At 39.6% G+C, this 13,509-nt stretch overlaps 1 protein-coding gene across 1 annotated transcript in view; it reads left to right on the plus strand.

Moving 5' to 3' along the window:
- The window catches only part of PIK3C2G (phosphatidylinositol-4-phosphate 3-kinase catalytic subunit type 2 gamma), a 211,816-nt gene that overhangs the window by 185,066 nt on the left and 13,241 nt on the right, over nt 1-13,509 (plus strand). The window contains 1 exon segment of the mRNA XM_035550834.1: nt 3,469-3,563. Coding sequence (XP_035406727.1) covers nt 3,469-3,563 — 95 coding nt within the window.

The following is a 13,509-nucleotide window of genomic DNA, read 5'->3' on the forward strand; positions in this document are numbered from 1 at the left end:
GATTTCTTTAATTTTGTCATTTAAAAAGAAGAACAGACCCATATTTTTCCAGTGTTCATGCTTCTTAATGGAAAAGATTATAAGCTGGCACAATGTTTGAGTTTCTCTGTAGTGGAAAATGGCAGCTGACATTCACTCCCAAGTGCCGGGGCATGCAGACACGAGTCATTTATAAAAATGTTACAAATGCCATTCTGTTTGTTGGCACTCCAACTCCAGGGTCCTCATTTGATATTTGACAGGTTTTGCATTGACACCAGTGAGTGAAGTATCGGCCCCTGGGAGGGAAATCCTGCTTCATGGAAGTCAGTGAAACTTTATTCTATATCTACAACAGACCGGCATTTGGTGCTTGCATATAATGAAGTGCAAGTAGAGCATGACAGTTCCTAAAAATGCAGGGTCTGAGCTCAAGTCCATCTGCCCAAGCTGGATAGACTGAAAGTAATTATTGTATGTGTATTTTATTATTATTTGAAGCTAAAATCACCTAGACTTCAAAAACACTATGATTTAGCACTGAATGTGGGAAAACATATATATAACATCTGAGTCTAGCTAACAGAAACTGTCTTTTATTATGAAATATAAGGAATAGAAGTTTCTTCCACATTTACCAGATTTCTTGTATTGTTTTTCCCCCCTTTTTCTTCATTTTAGGGCTGGTTTTGTTTTTGCTTTTGTGTTTTGATTAGTGCTCGATTTATTCCCATAGCAGGAGCAAATACTTTGGTAATAGCCATGATCATAGTGTCTGTTTCAGACTCCGTTTTACATAGTCAATTAGAATTGCATTTTCCCCTCCTACACTTTTCTTTATTTTCAGTTTGGTTAGAAACTTATTTACATTTGCATGTTTGTTTTTTTTTTTTCTAAATGAAAATGCCAACAACTGTAGAAGAAGTCCTCCACTGGACATAAGCACTCACACTATAAAACCCAATGCAGAAAAAAGCAGTGGCCGTAGTGGTAGGAGAGAAAGGCACAATGTTTCACTGAATTCTAATGACAGAATTTAGCTTCTGAGGTCTGCTGCCCTTGCTAAACTGCTCAAGATGACCCACTCCAATTCACAAAATTAACAGAGCCCCTCAAGAGAATTGTGTCCTTGCATTAAAGCACAAGCCCCTTGTGTTACACTGAGTTGAAAGCCCTGGGATTCTATGTTTCCTGCTGCAACTTAAAGGAAAAGGCCCCCACAGGGTTTTTTAAAAATGGTAACAGCTTTGCAGGGCAGTGGGAGGGGGCAATGGGGATTGTGAGCTTTTTGTTACCCTTGGGGAAAAAAAAAAAAAAATCAGCATTTTTCTGCTTCATGGAGTTTTCCTCACTTTCCTTATCCCTCGCTGTCCTTCTTTGCATACAACAAATGAAATAAGGTATCGTCTAGCTAAGTGATTTGTCACAGCTCATAAAGGAGAATAACAAATGAAGGACTGCATCTCGGTCTTCTAGGTCCTAGCTTAGTAATTTCTTCATAACATTTCAATTCTTCAAGAGTCTGTTTCAGGCTCTTCTCTAATTAGGGTATGATTAAAAATATATTTTTGTAGTCTCCAAAGGGAAGAAACTGGAGATGGCTTCATCTTCTAAAATTCCAGTCCAAACATCAGCAACTCAGAAGTGTTGATATTCAGACTGCCTGGAAAAAATATATTATGGCAATTGTATGTACCCACTGTTATTTTTAATTAATTTTAATTCCTTTCCTTAGGATAAATGGCAATTACACTAGCTCTCTGGCTCTCTGTAGTACATTACAGCACTGTAATTCTATCTGCTTAGCAGTTATTTTAGCCTCTGTTCACTCAAGAGGTTACACGTTTGGTTTCTTCAGAAAAATATAGCCAACATGGCTTATTCTTTATAACTTCCCTCTTGCTGCTTCCTCTGCTGACTAACAGAGTAAAGGCTGAGGAGAGAGGGGTTGATTTTTTGCCCTTATGACCCTGGCTGTAACAGTTCTGGTGCACATGTGCAAAAGGGAAATGGAGAGAGCAAACGAGTGCACAGGTGTCTGCTGAGACTGAAAGGGAGTTACGAAAATCCTGTCCGCTATTGAAGATGAGTAGTTCCGATGCTCTCTAAAACACTGCTTATTTCTACTGTGTAACCCCAGTGTGTGATGGCAGTTCTTTCATTCTCATAATCCTTTCTCATTCCCTCCACTTTTAATAGGATATGTTTCTATTTAAAGAATTAATTACTATTGTATTGTTTTGTCTTGTGTCATTATCTCGCCCTATGGTAGGATGATGTTTTACTGGAAGATCCCAAGACATGTACAGGGGAGCAGCACCTTTCTGTTTGAGGTCTCAAGTCCAGCTATATTTTTAATGAGGAGGAAGGCAGAACAAAACATAGCTCCTGCAAGATAACTGTTTTGTTGTAAGGTTAGCAGGATTAAGTTCTTATTTTTTCGAGTAAATATAAAATACTGAATGCAACACAGCCTTGGTCTAATTAAATGAAACCCTGTTTCTGCAAGTAAAACCAGGCTAGTTCATACAGGCAGCGTCTGGGCTGCCTTTGATGATCACAGTGTGGTGAGAGCCCTGGGCCTCAGACCAAGTGGTGCAACAGGCTCATGTCCCCTGTGCTCAGGGTTAGCACTGCAGAATAAGATGGTCGGAGAGATACCAATGAGAGGTTATTGTGTTCACTGTTACCTGGTATATCATGGTAAAAAACATTTTTATTGTCTGCATTGTCTCAGTGGGACAGGTAAGCCACATGTCCCAGTTCAAGGACACACCTTTTTGGCAGTGAAGACAGCTGGCTCAATGCCTCCAATGGAAAGAAGGAACAGGATATGCTTAGTCATTTATTCCATATTACGAGCCTGATTCTTGGAAACTGATTTTTTTTTTTTTTCAGTGGGAATGAAGTCAGACTCTGTAAATTCATTTTAGCAGAAAATCTGTGAAAGGAGAGGGTTGTATGAAAACCAGCCTGGAGCAGGAGAAATACAGGATGAGGAAGAGAGAGTTTAAATCTGTTAGATATAGATGATGTTATTGTAAATCTACTGTTGTTTTGGAACTGGTCTGGAAACCTCTGTGTGTGTGTCTTTTTGGTTTGGTTTCGTTTGTGTGGGTTTTTTTGTTTTGTTTTGTTTTGTTTTTTGTGGTAGGAACTGAAAAAAAAAGGAAAAATTGCAGCACTACTAACTAGTGTAATAAAAAAAATATAGAATTATTTTTAGCTCAGTCACAAATTTTCCACTGAAATTCAGATTGATGGCAGTTAGAAAACAAAAATCTCACTGTCAATGTATAAACAAGCAAGAAGATGAGCACTACATCAGACCACTTTCTTGATCACACTCTTTAATTGTGTCTTCTAATTTTATCACTGATTTAAGCAGGCAATAATTTTGTTGGATATATTAATTCATGTATTCTGCAGTATTTTAGACATCTACTTCCACTAATTTCTTCATTAAAAAATCAAACTGACCTTTTTTAGGTCCTCAGTCAACTGATCGTAAGCCTGGAGTACAATTAGTCATATCTTATGAGGGCACCCATCTGACAGTAATGCTGAAACACATGAGGAATATTGTAAGTATTTTCATCATAATCTATAAATCATAAGTCTTTGAATTTGCAGAGTACTTTGAAAACATTAATCCTAAAACACCATTTCTGATGTAAGTAATTTTAACTCAGAATTATGATGATGCTTTTTTCAATGTTTAATACTTGTTTTCTTCCTTTGATCTCATTCAGTATGGGACTTATTTAGAAACCTAATGTCTGGCAATGATCTTTTCCAGGCCATATAGAAAAACAATTTTGATGCCTGTTTTGGCCCTTTCAGCTGACACATTTTGATGCCATCTAGATATATGGTCTCATGCAGCATCATAACTCTTTGAGGGATGTCAGCCTGGTTCCACTGATTATCCACACCCTTCTTTCAACCCAACATGACTGGTCCACAAGCAGGGAAGAGGTCAGCAGAGGGAGTAGTGGAGTGTTTAAAGAAGCAACGTCTCTCGGTGTGATGATGCTCATCTTTATAATAAGCTCTCTGTCATGAGGCTAAGTGATAAATACTGCACATTTCTGGAGCCACACTATGCAAGGAGAGAGCTGGCAGAGCTCTCTCAGCACAAGACAGATTAAATTGTTGAGAGTAACATGAAAGATCTAGATGGGTACCTCAGTTGAGGCAGTGTGTCTGCTCATGAGTGTGTCATCGTGAGTTCAGCCACCTGGATGTCCTCTTGAATTTCCTGTTGCTCAGGTCTTGAGTAATAGCTGTGGCAAAGAGATCCTTTGCTATCTTTGTTTATCTGGAAGATTTGTGTTTCTGTATGCAGGTTCTTGTTGCATACATTGAAGCTGCCTCCATCTCAGACTGGATCGCAATAGGTTTCCCTACATCAGGCCAAACTGAGGAACATATGTGAGTGCCATCCAGTAATAAAATGGGGCTGAACATTTAATTATTTGTACAAGTCACATGAGGATTATGTAGCTCCAGCTGTTCATTGGCCACTCCAGCTTCTGATATTAATTTCAAGTATATTCATTTTACTCTATAAAATCCTGTAATTTTTCTGTCCTGAGAGACTTGCCTTTTGTTTCCTATGTGCCATCCTGACAGGTGAGATCAGCCTCTGCTGGCCCAGTTTATATGAACTTTACCTTCAGGATATAGTATAACACCCTCTTTTTTCCTATTGTACTTTCTAAAGCTAAATGACTGATAAACTTCTAGGTTGTGGGAGGGGAATATGTAAATGTTTGCTGTGCTCATTTGTTACGGTGAGTTCAGGTGGGTAATGTGGAGATGTACACAAATAGAGCTACAGATGTTGGAAGCAGTCGTTCTCCTTGTTTTTGTCATTTTAAATGTATAGGTTCATAACTGTGTTCTTCAACTTAGAAAGTACATGTCATTTAATTAAATGAAAATAAATTACAGCATAGATGGTTGTGTACAGAAAAATTGAAATGCAGGGTTCAGTTCACTTTATGGGGAGGGATAACACAAATTTAAGTTAGCGTCTAGCTCAGGAAGGTTAGTGACTTAAATGAAATCCTTTTCAGTGAGTTTGCAGAGAAGTGGTAGGAGCCCAATTCAGTAAACTAGCAATGATTCATGGCTTGAAAATAAGGTGACTGTTTTAGCAGCCTAATTTAGGCAATCATGTTTTTAAATCCTGGGCTTCTGATTCCTTCCTGCAAGCCAGCCATCCTTCATTTGATCTGATCTGAAATATGAAATTGTTGTGCTTTGGGGTACTGTGATACTGGACTGCCTTCAGACTACCAGCCTATAAAAGAAATGTTCTTTATCCCATTAGTAGTCTTCTCAGCTTTCTAGTTGTATAGATCAATCTCTCTGACGTGCTCTCTTTTTTTTCTTTTTTTTTTTTAAGGCTGAACAGGGATTTAAAAAGTATGCCAAGATCATATCTTATTCAAGACATGTTAAAGCTATTTCAGGTATATTCAGTCTCTTGCAGAGTCTCACTAATTATATTTTAGTGGTTCATCTGTGCAGAGATTACTTTGCCATCTTGTTTTATTTCATAATTTAGAGTAAATAATTCTCGTGCCACTCTTCCCCATTTAATTTATCTATTTATAGAGATCTTATGATGTGTTCAAATGTGAAAATAATTGTAGTGGGTCAAATTAATCCCAAATGTAGCCTCATATAACTGACAGGAGTTGTGATACAGAATTTTGATCCATGTAAATAAAATTTATTATTTGTGGGGATCTGTTCTCGGCATTTTAACAGATCTCGATCCTGTTGTGCAAACCTTATATTTATATATGACGTACAAGTTAATCCATAAGGAGCTGGTGTTGTTTATGGCTATTCTCAAGTATCACACAGGTTCTTTAAGGGACGAAGTCAAAAGAATGCAATGCTAGCTTTGCAGGATTTTTCACAGAATCACAGAATCACAGAATCGTCTAGGTTGGAAGAGACCTCCAAGATCATCTAGTCCAACCTCTGTCCTAACACTAACAAGACCTCCACTAAACCATATCACTAAGGACTACATCTAAACGTCTTTTAAAGACCTCCAGGGATGGCGACTCAACCACTTCCCTGGGCAGCCCATTCCAATGCCTAACAACCCTTTCAGTAAAGAAGTTCTTCCTAACATCCAACCTAAACCTCCCCTGGCGCAACTTTAGCCCATTCCCTCTCGTCCTGCCACCAGGCACGTGGGAGAATAGACCAATCCCCACCTCTCTACAGCCTCCTTTAAGGTACCTATAGAGAGCGATGAGGTCTCCCCTGAGCCTCCTCTTCTCCAGGCTGAACAATCCCAGCTTCCTCAGCCGCTCCTCATAAGACTTGTTCTCCAGACCCCTCACCAGCTTCGTTGCCCTTCTCTGGACTCTCTTGAGCACCTCCATGTCCTTCTTGTAGCGAGGGGCCCAAAACTGAACACAGTACTCAAGGTGCGGCCTCACCAGAGCCGAGTACAGGGGGACAATCACCTCCCTAGACCTGCTGGCCACGCTGCTTCTTATACAAGCCAGGATGCTGTTGGCCTTCTTGGCCACCTGAGCACACTGCTGGCTTATATTCAGCTGCCTATCAACCAGTATTCCCAGGTCCTTCTCGGCCAGGCAGCTTTCTAGCCACTCATCTCCCAGCCTGTAGCGCTGCTCGGGGTTGTTGCGCCCCAGGTGCAGGACCCGGCACTTGGCCTTGTTGAACTTCATGCAGTTGACCTCAGCCCATCGGTCCAGCCTATCCAGATCCTCCTGCAGAGCCTTCCTTCCCTCGAGCAGATCAACACACGCACCTAACTTGGTGTCATCTGCAAACTTACTGAGGGTGCACTCGATCCCCTCATCCAGGTCATCGATAAAGATATTAAAGGGGACCGGCCCCAGCACTGAGCCCTGGGGGACTCCACTAGTAACTGGCCTCCAGCTGGATTTGGCTCCATTCACCACAACTCTTTGGGCCCGGCCATCCAGCCAGTTTTTAACCCAACGAAACGTACGCCAGTCCAAGCCGCGAGCAGCCAGTTTCTTGAGGAGAATGTTGTGGGAAACGGTGTCAAAAGCCTTACTGAAGTCAAGGTAGATCACATCCACAGCCTTCCCCTCATCCACCAGGTGCGTCACTTGGTCATAGAAGGAGATCAGGTTCGTCAAGCAGGACCTACCTTTCATAAACCCATGCTGACTGGGCCTGATCGCCTGGTTGCCCTTCAAGTGCCGCGTGACGACATTCAAGATAATCTGCTCCATGAGCTTCCCTGGCACTGAGGTCAAACTAACAGGCCTATAGTTCCCCGGGTCTACCCTCCGGCCCTTCTTGTAGATGGGAATCACATTTGCTAGCCGCCAGTTGACTGGGACCTCTCCTGATAGCCAGGACTGCCAATAAATGATGGAAAGCGGCTTGGCCAGCTCCTCCGCCAGTTCGCTCAGTACCCTCGGGTTCATGTGGGTTGTCATAGTAGAAAATGCTATAGCACTTGAAAGAGCATTGGTCTGGTGCAGACATACCAGATGACTGTCTAATGTTGGTGTATACATCGATTCCACAGAGCAGGCACTTTTGGTCTGATGCATCCACATGTGCCAGATTTGCTGCATATATAAAAATCAGTCATTCCTAGATCTGCTTCCAAATATCCTCTCTCTAACAACACCAACATTTCAGTTACATGTTATGAAAGCCAGTCCTTCCTGAAGAAAACTCTATTAGAAATACCTCAAAAAACAACAATAGAGTAGAACAGCCTTATAGATTTTGAGACTGGAAAGGACCGTTAATCTAACCAAACCTTCTGTAAAGCACAAACTATATTTTTCCACTGAAAAAATGCTTGCAACTTGACAAGCAATGCACATGGTAAAACATTCAGAAGGGAGTGATATAAGACTGGTTGCAAATGTTTGCCTACACTTTAAGGCTGTGTATGCACAATGAAGTTGAGTTCTGTTAAATAGATATAGGGTTTATAAGATATTATCAATGTTTCAGTCTCATGATTTCCCTTAGAAATTCATACTTTTAATTGAATCCTGAGATTCTGTAAGTCAGGTGACTCACATCAGACTCACAGCTTCTACTTATGATTTGAAGGCATCAACATCACTGCTGAGGAAAAAAAATAAATCCAATTTTCAAAGACAGAAAAGATGCAACAGTAATAAAATGCAATTTTCCATACATGCATATTGCATAACTTCAAGTCAGCCTCTTGGACCATTACTTGCACCCCTCAAATGCAGACAGTGCCTGTGCACTTTATGCACAGGAGGTAGAGGCAATACTGTCTTACAAAAATGAAGCTGGGATAGAAGGAAACGTCGGTGTAGCAATGAACTGGAGGGGTTATGTGGAGAGACTGAGTTTTCCTCTGAGTCTTGGAGGATGTGGCAGCAGAAGGAGATGAATCGAGTCAAGCTTCTTACAGAAACTCAATATTGCCATACCTCACAAAATGCATTAAGTGGTCTTGGGAGGAAGATACAGGATCCAGGGTGAGGATTTAGCATGTGAAAGGGCTTGTCAAGGAGGATCAAGAACAACCCAGCCTTGGCATGACAATACCCGGAAGAATGGCAGCAGTCAGGAACAGGAGCACAGAGGGAGTGCTAGGAAGAATGCCTGAGAGGCGGCCTGAAAGATGTAAGCTCCTAGATCTGTGCAGAAGCTGCGGAGGTGGATTTATGAACACTGGAGACACATAGGTTTTTGAACAGTTCAAGTTCACTTCCATGTATTAACCAACACAGAAAATGCAGAATATCAAGATCATAACAAATCTTACACAGAGCAGACTATGAGCTAGCTTAGTACTGCATAGCCAGAAACAACCAGGCTAACCACTGCTGGGCTTGCTCGTCTATTCAACAAGACACCAGAGGCAAAAGAAATAGCCATTTCTGAAGTTCAAAAAAAAAGTCGGTTAGTATATTTCTTTTTGTGCTCCATAGACAACCAGAAGGGAACAGTGGTTGAGTGTTGGCTCAGAAGAAGTGTGTGTTTTCTTCTGACTTCATTGCCATGACTTCAGGCATGCCCTGTTTTTCCAGATAAGCAGCTAAACTTTCAATCCTTGCTGCTAAACATTTTTGCCCGTTACTACTTGTGGACAGAATAACTCCTCAGGGGTAGTGGGGAGGAGAAACAAAGCCAACTTATCCTGATCCTCATGCCAATAAATGTAAAATGTTACTGGAATTCAGGAAAGCGTGTGTAGGTGATGCATTCAGAACCAATTTTACAGGGGGGAAATTTGCTGAAATTAAAATAAATTCCTATAGTACTTTCCAAAACTACTTCCAGCTTTCCTGTTTTAAAAGCTCTGAAGCTGTCATGAACCACTCCTGGTGATTAATGATTCTGGGGTAGCTGATATGTGGGTGATGAATTAGTAATCAGCTTTAAGCTTACACAGACATCCAGCCTCTTTCCATTTTGTGTCCTACGCTATCCGAGTACAAATTGCTTCCAAAAACATTTGTGATACTTGATAGTTGAAGTGCTTTGGGAAGAAAGGTGAGAGCCAAGTCTTCCCTAAAACAAGAGAATGAAATCTAATTCTAAGTCTGCAGGTGCAGGGCTATAGGGAAGTTCCCAACTGCACTACAGGTAGATGCTTCACTGCCTTTGCTGGACTTTGGCTCTAGCTTGAGCTGGGGAAGGGGTGGGGATTTTTGGTCCATCAGATTTGGTTCCCATTGTTCCTCTCATGGGCCTACTAACTCTTACACATTATGAACAGCATTATATAGATTTAAATGGAAAATATATTACCTACCAGCAACACAATGTCTGCCAATTAATTAAAAAGCAACATTTCCTTTCAGAATATTATGAATGTATCCTGCTTTCTTTACTGAGGCCCATGGATTAGCCAACAGGGATAGAGAAGTTCCATAGGTAAGCAAAGTCTGGCCAGTCATCCACGGATGTAAAACAGGTGGAAAAAATCCCTCTGAGCTGAACAAAAGCTATTCAGAAAGTATTGGTAACAAAATTAAATCAGCAGTTTTGCTGATGTAGGAGGGTAAGACATTCAGATGGAGTTCTCCCTAGACTTTCACAGAAAAATGGTATTAAAAGCCATGAAAAGAAGGCTCTTGTACTAACTTTAGCTTGTAAAGAAATTGGATTTAATTTCATATTCATAGAAAATGCTTTTACTTTAAAAATGAATGCAAATTAGCTTAGATAGACATGTTCTCTTTTGGACTGAAAATTAGCTGAAAACCTATAAACAAAGGCTACTATTACTCAACACTAGTTTAACTGGAAAGAGATAAGTTCTGTTTCTGTGACACAAGGATTACTTTTGGATTCCATCTTATTTGTTATTAAAGGCATTTGACAAATAAGTTGTATGGAAAGTTTTATTATTATTTCTTGTTAAACCCTTTCATCTGTCACAGTCACAGTACTACCTCAGCTCTAAATTCTAACTGGTAATTTTTAAATAAGTAATTCCCTACATACCTGATCTGTGTTGAATAAAATAAGATCAGTGAGTTCTATTTAACAGTATGAGTGATCTGGGAGATGAAGGTGAACATAAATTAAATTTGCCATTTGTTGCAAATGAGGAAAACTTTAAAAATAATAGTGGAAACAGAGCATGATCAAGAGAATAACAGTAATTTACAGAACACTACAACTAGCTTGGACAAATGAAAACTATTCCCTCAGGGAGTTACAGTTCTATTTCCCATAGTAACGTGAAAATAAAACAGGCAAATGGTGAGACATGAGGTTGCCATGAGAGATGCCAATGAGAAAGGCCAGATCCTTGTTTCATGGTGCAGAAAGTAAGTTCATCTTTATAAGGCTTTGATGCTAGAATATAGCTCTCTGGAAGCTTCTTAAGAACTAGAATACAAGTTCAAAGAAGAGTTCTCAGTAGGGTTGTTTGGGAATGATTGATTCTCCAGGAGTGATTTATTGTTACTTAAACTTAACTTAGTTGAGAACTGACTAACAAGGACACAAGTCAATTGTCAAATATTTAAGGGAGAACACAGCAACATTCAAGAAGAATTATTTAGGATGTTGAGCATGAGTGTACCTAGAAGTAATGAATGATAATTAAGAAGGAGAAATTTCATGCATCATATAACAAAATGCTTTCTTACAAAAGAAAGGGACAAGCTGTAGAATAATCTCCTGAAGAAAAGTGGAGGAAGCTCTGTACACTTGCAGAAATGAGAAGTAGTCTAGATCAGGCACATACGGACTTTCTTTAACAAATTAAGAAACTGCAGGGTGAAGGCACAGATAATGTAGTCACAATTTCTTTATGCCTTTTACATTCACTTGTGATCTGTGACTAGACAAGGAGAGAAAAGAATATGTGACAAAAAGAAACAAAACGACAGCATTTGCATGAGTTTCCTTTCTCAAAGGGAAATTTATTTTATGCACTCTAACAGGCAGAACTGGTACTAATCCTGAGTAATTTCAAAAGAAAAGTGAAAAGGGGAATGTTGTCTTAAGTATTTGTTCAAGAGATAAGACATTCTGGGATCTATGTTTCTAAAGGTCCAAAGTAGATCACTGTATCTCAGACAGTCTCATAGACCCTGCAACTAAATATAAATTTGAAAATTAAATGTTCTGAACACAACAATAATATAGAGTGCAAAGCGGAAAATACAAAGAAGGAATGCAGTTTAGCTTCTTTACAGACTTGGTGGTAATTCTGGAACAAAAGCTTCAGAGATCTATTCATGAAATCTATTCTCTGCATTCTACATCCTGCACCAACATTGCTCATCCATTGAATAAACCATTTTAAGGCATGACTGAATCTTGATTTCTTTATCTGTGGAAAAAAACACATGACCTGAAGAAAAGAAAAACACACGACTTAAATGACTTGAGGATTGCAGTGCAGAATGGGATTCAGGAATCTAGAGTATATCTTGTTACTTCCTTCTTTCAGGAAAAAAATAAATAAAAATGTATGTTATTCTTGCTCAGATCTTATTGTGAGCAGTACATTTAATATACATTTGCACTTCTGGTTATGCAGAAGTTATATATACATTCTTTTATATTATTTTTGCAATCTTGACAAGTTTTTGATACCCACATTGGGTTATGTGAGCACCCAGTAATCTAGTGCTGAGCATTGGAGTTACAAGGAGTATTAGAGGGGTGTCAGAGCCTCAGGAGCTAGATGTAAGGTTGGAGTGGGCTGGGTAGGGATGCAAGTCATTCTAAGTCATCTTTTTCTTTTTTGTTCATTCAGAAACAGTAGGAGATTCAAATAGAGTTGTATTATGACTCGCTGGAACTAATTTGTAGCCCTCCTCCTCTGCTATTGTCTATGGTCACTAAAAGACATGAGCCTATATTACCTGAAAGTTATAGTCACATGGTTATACAGACTCTTCCCCATTTCATTCGGGACTGTGACTATCTTAATATACATCTCTTTTTGGATCATCAGTACAAGATGTCGCTCTTTTCAAACTGAGTACTAGCTACATCTCAGTTCCTTTCTTCATCTTTCTGAAGGTGTTCAGTTCTGGTTTCAGAGCTTTATAGAAATAAAGGCTTAGAAACCTTGGATAACCTTGTGACCTGCGTATCACAGGAAAGTTTTCATTTTATTTACTTAATTCTAAGTGGAGTTAGGTGGGTTTTCCTCTCAAACTACTGAAGCAGATCAGAAGTTCTGATATGTTCTTAGGTAGCCCTGAATCTTGTGGGACACAGACTGATTTCCAGAAAGTCTTCCTCCTTACAAGAAAAAAAAAAAAAGAAAAAAAAAACACCTCTTTTGTTAAATGTTTAACAAATATTTGTTAATTTAATAATAATAATAATAATAATAATAATAATAACAACAATGCCTGTGTGCCTTGGCCTATTTAGACTGGATTCACTTTGAAATTAAAACACATACATATATGATGTGACAGAGTTTATTTGTCTGATCATGGTTGAGTACAATGAAGCATCTTCATTCTTCTCCAATGCTGCTCGAAAGGTGCCAGTTTTCCATGAAGCCTATGTTATATATCTGACTCCATACATATCTTCTGGCACCTGAGGTTATGTGAGGCACCAATATTTTAGAAACTGGAGACTAACCTAAACAATTAAGCTTCCATCTTGATCAGAGGAGATTTAAGGCCCAATTTATTTTCCTGAACATACAGGAGACGAACTAACATGTCTCATCTGGCCTCCAGCTGCTGCTGAAGAAGAGGGCTTCACATAAGGCCTGTGTCTTGCCTGACCGTTTATGCAGATATCTGAAGCATCTCCTTTATCTCAAATGGTGCCAGACACTAATGCACGGGCAATTTAACCAAGTCCACCTGGAGTTGTCTATAATACATTAGGATGAATCTGTTTCTCACCTGCCTCCTTAACAGCATTACAGAAACCTGCTTAGACTTTTCTGGGTACTTACATACGTAGCTCACTTATACCCTTGGATATGTCAACAACTCAACATCTTTGCCCAGTACTGGTGTCTGAATTTCTGGCCCATAGCTGTGAAGATTCCTTCTG

Source organism: Cygnus atratus, chromosome 1 (assembly GCF_013377495.2).
Source record: "Cygnus atratus isolate AKBS03 ecotype Queensland, Australia chromosome 1, CAtr_DNAZoo_HiC_assembly, whole genome shotgun sequence".
Classification (NCBI taxonomy): domain Eukaryota; kingdom Metazoa; phylum Chordata; class Aves; order Anseriformes; family Anatidae; genus Cygnus; species Cygnus atratus.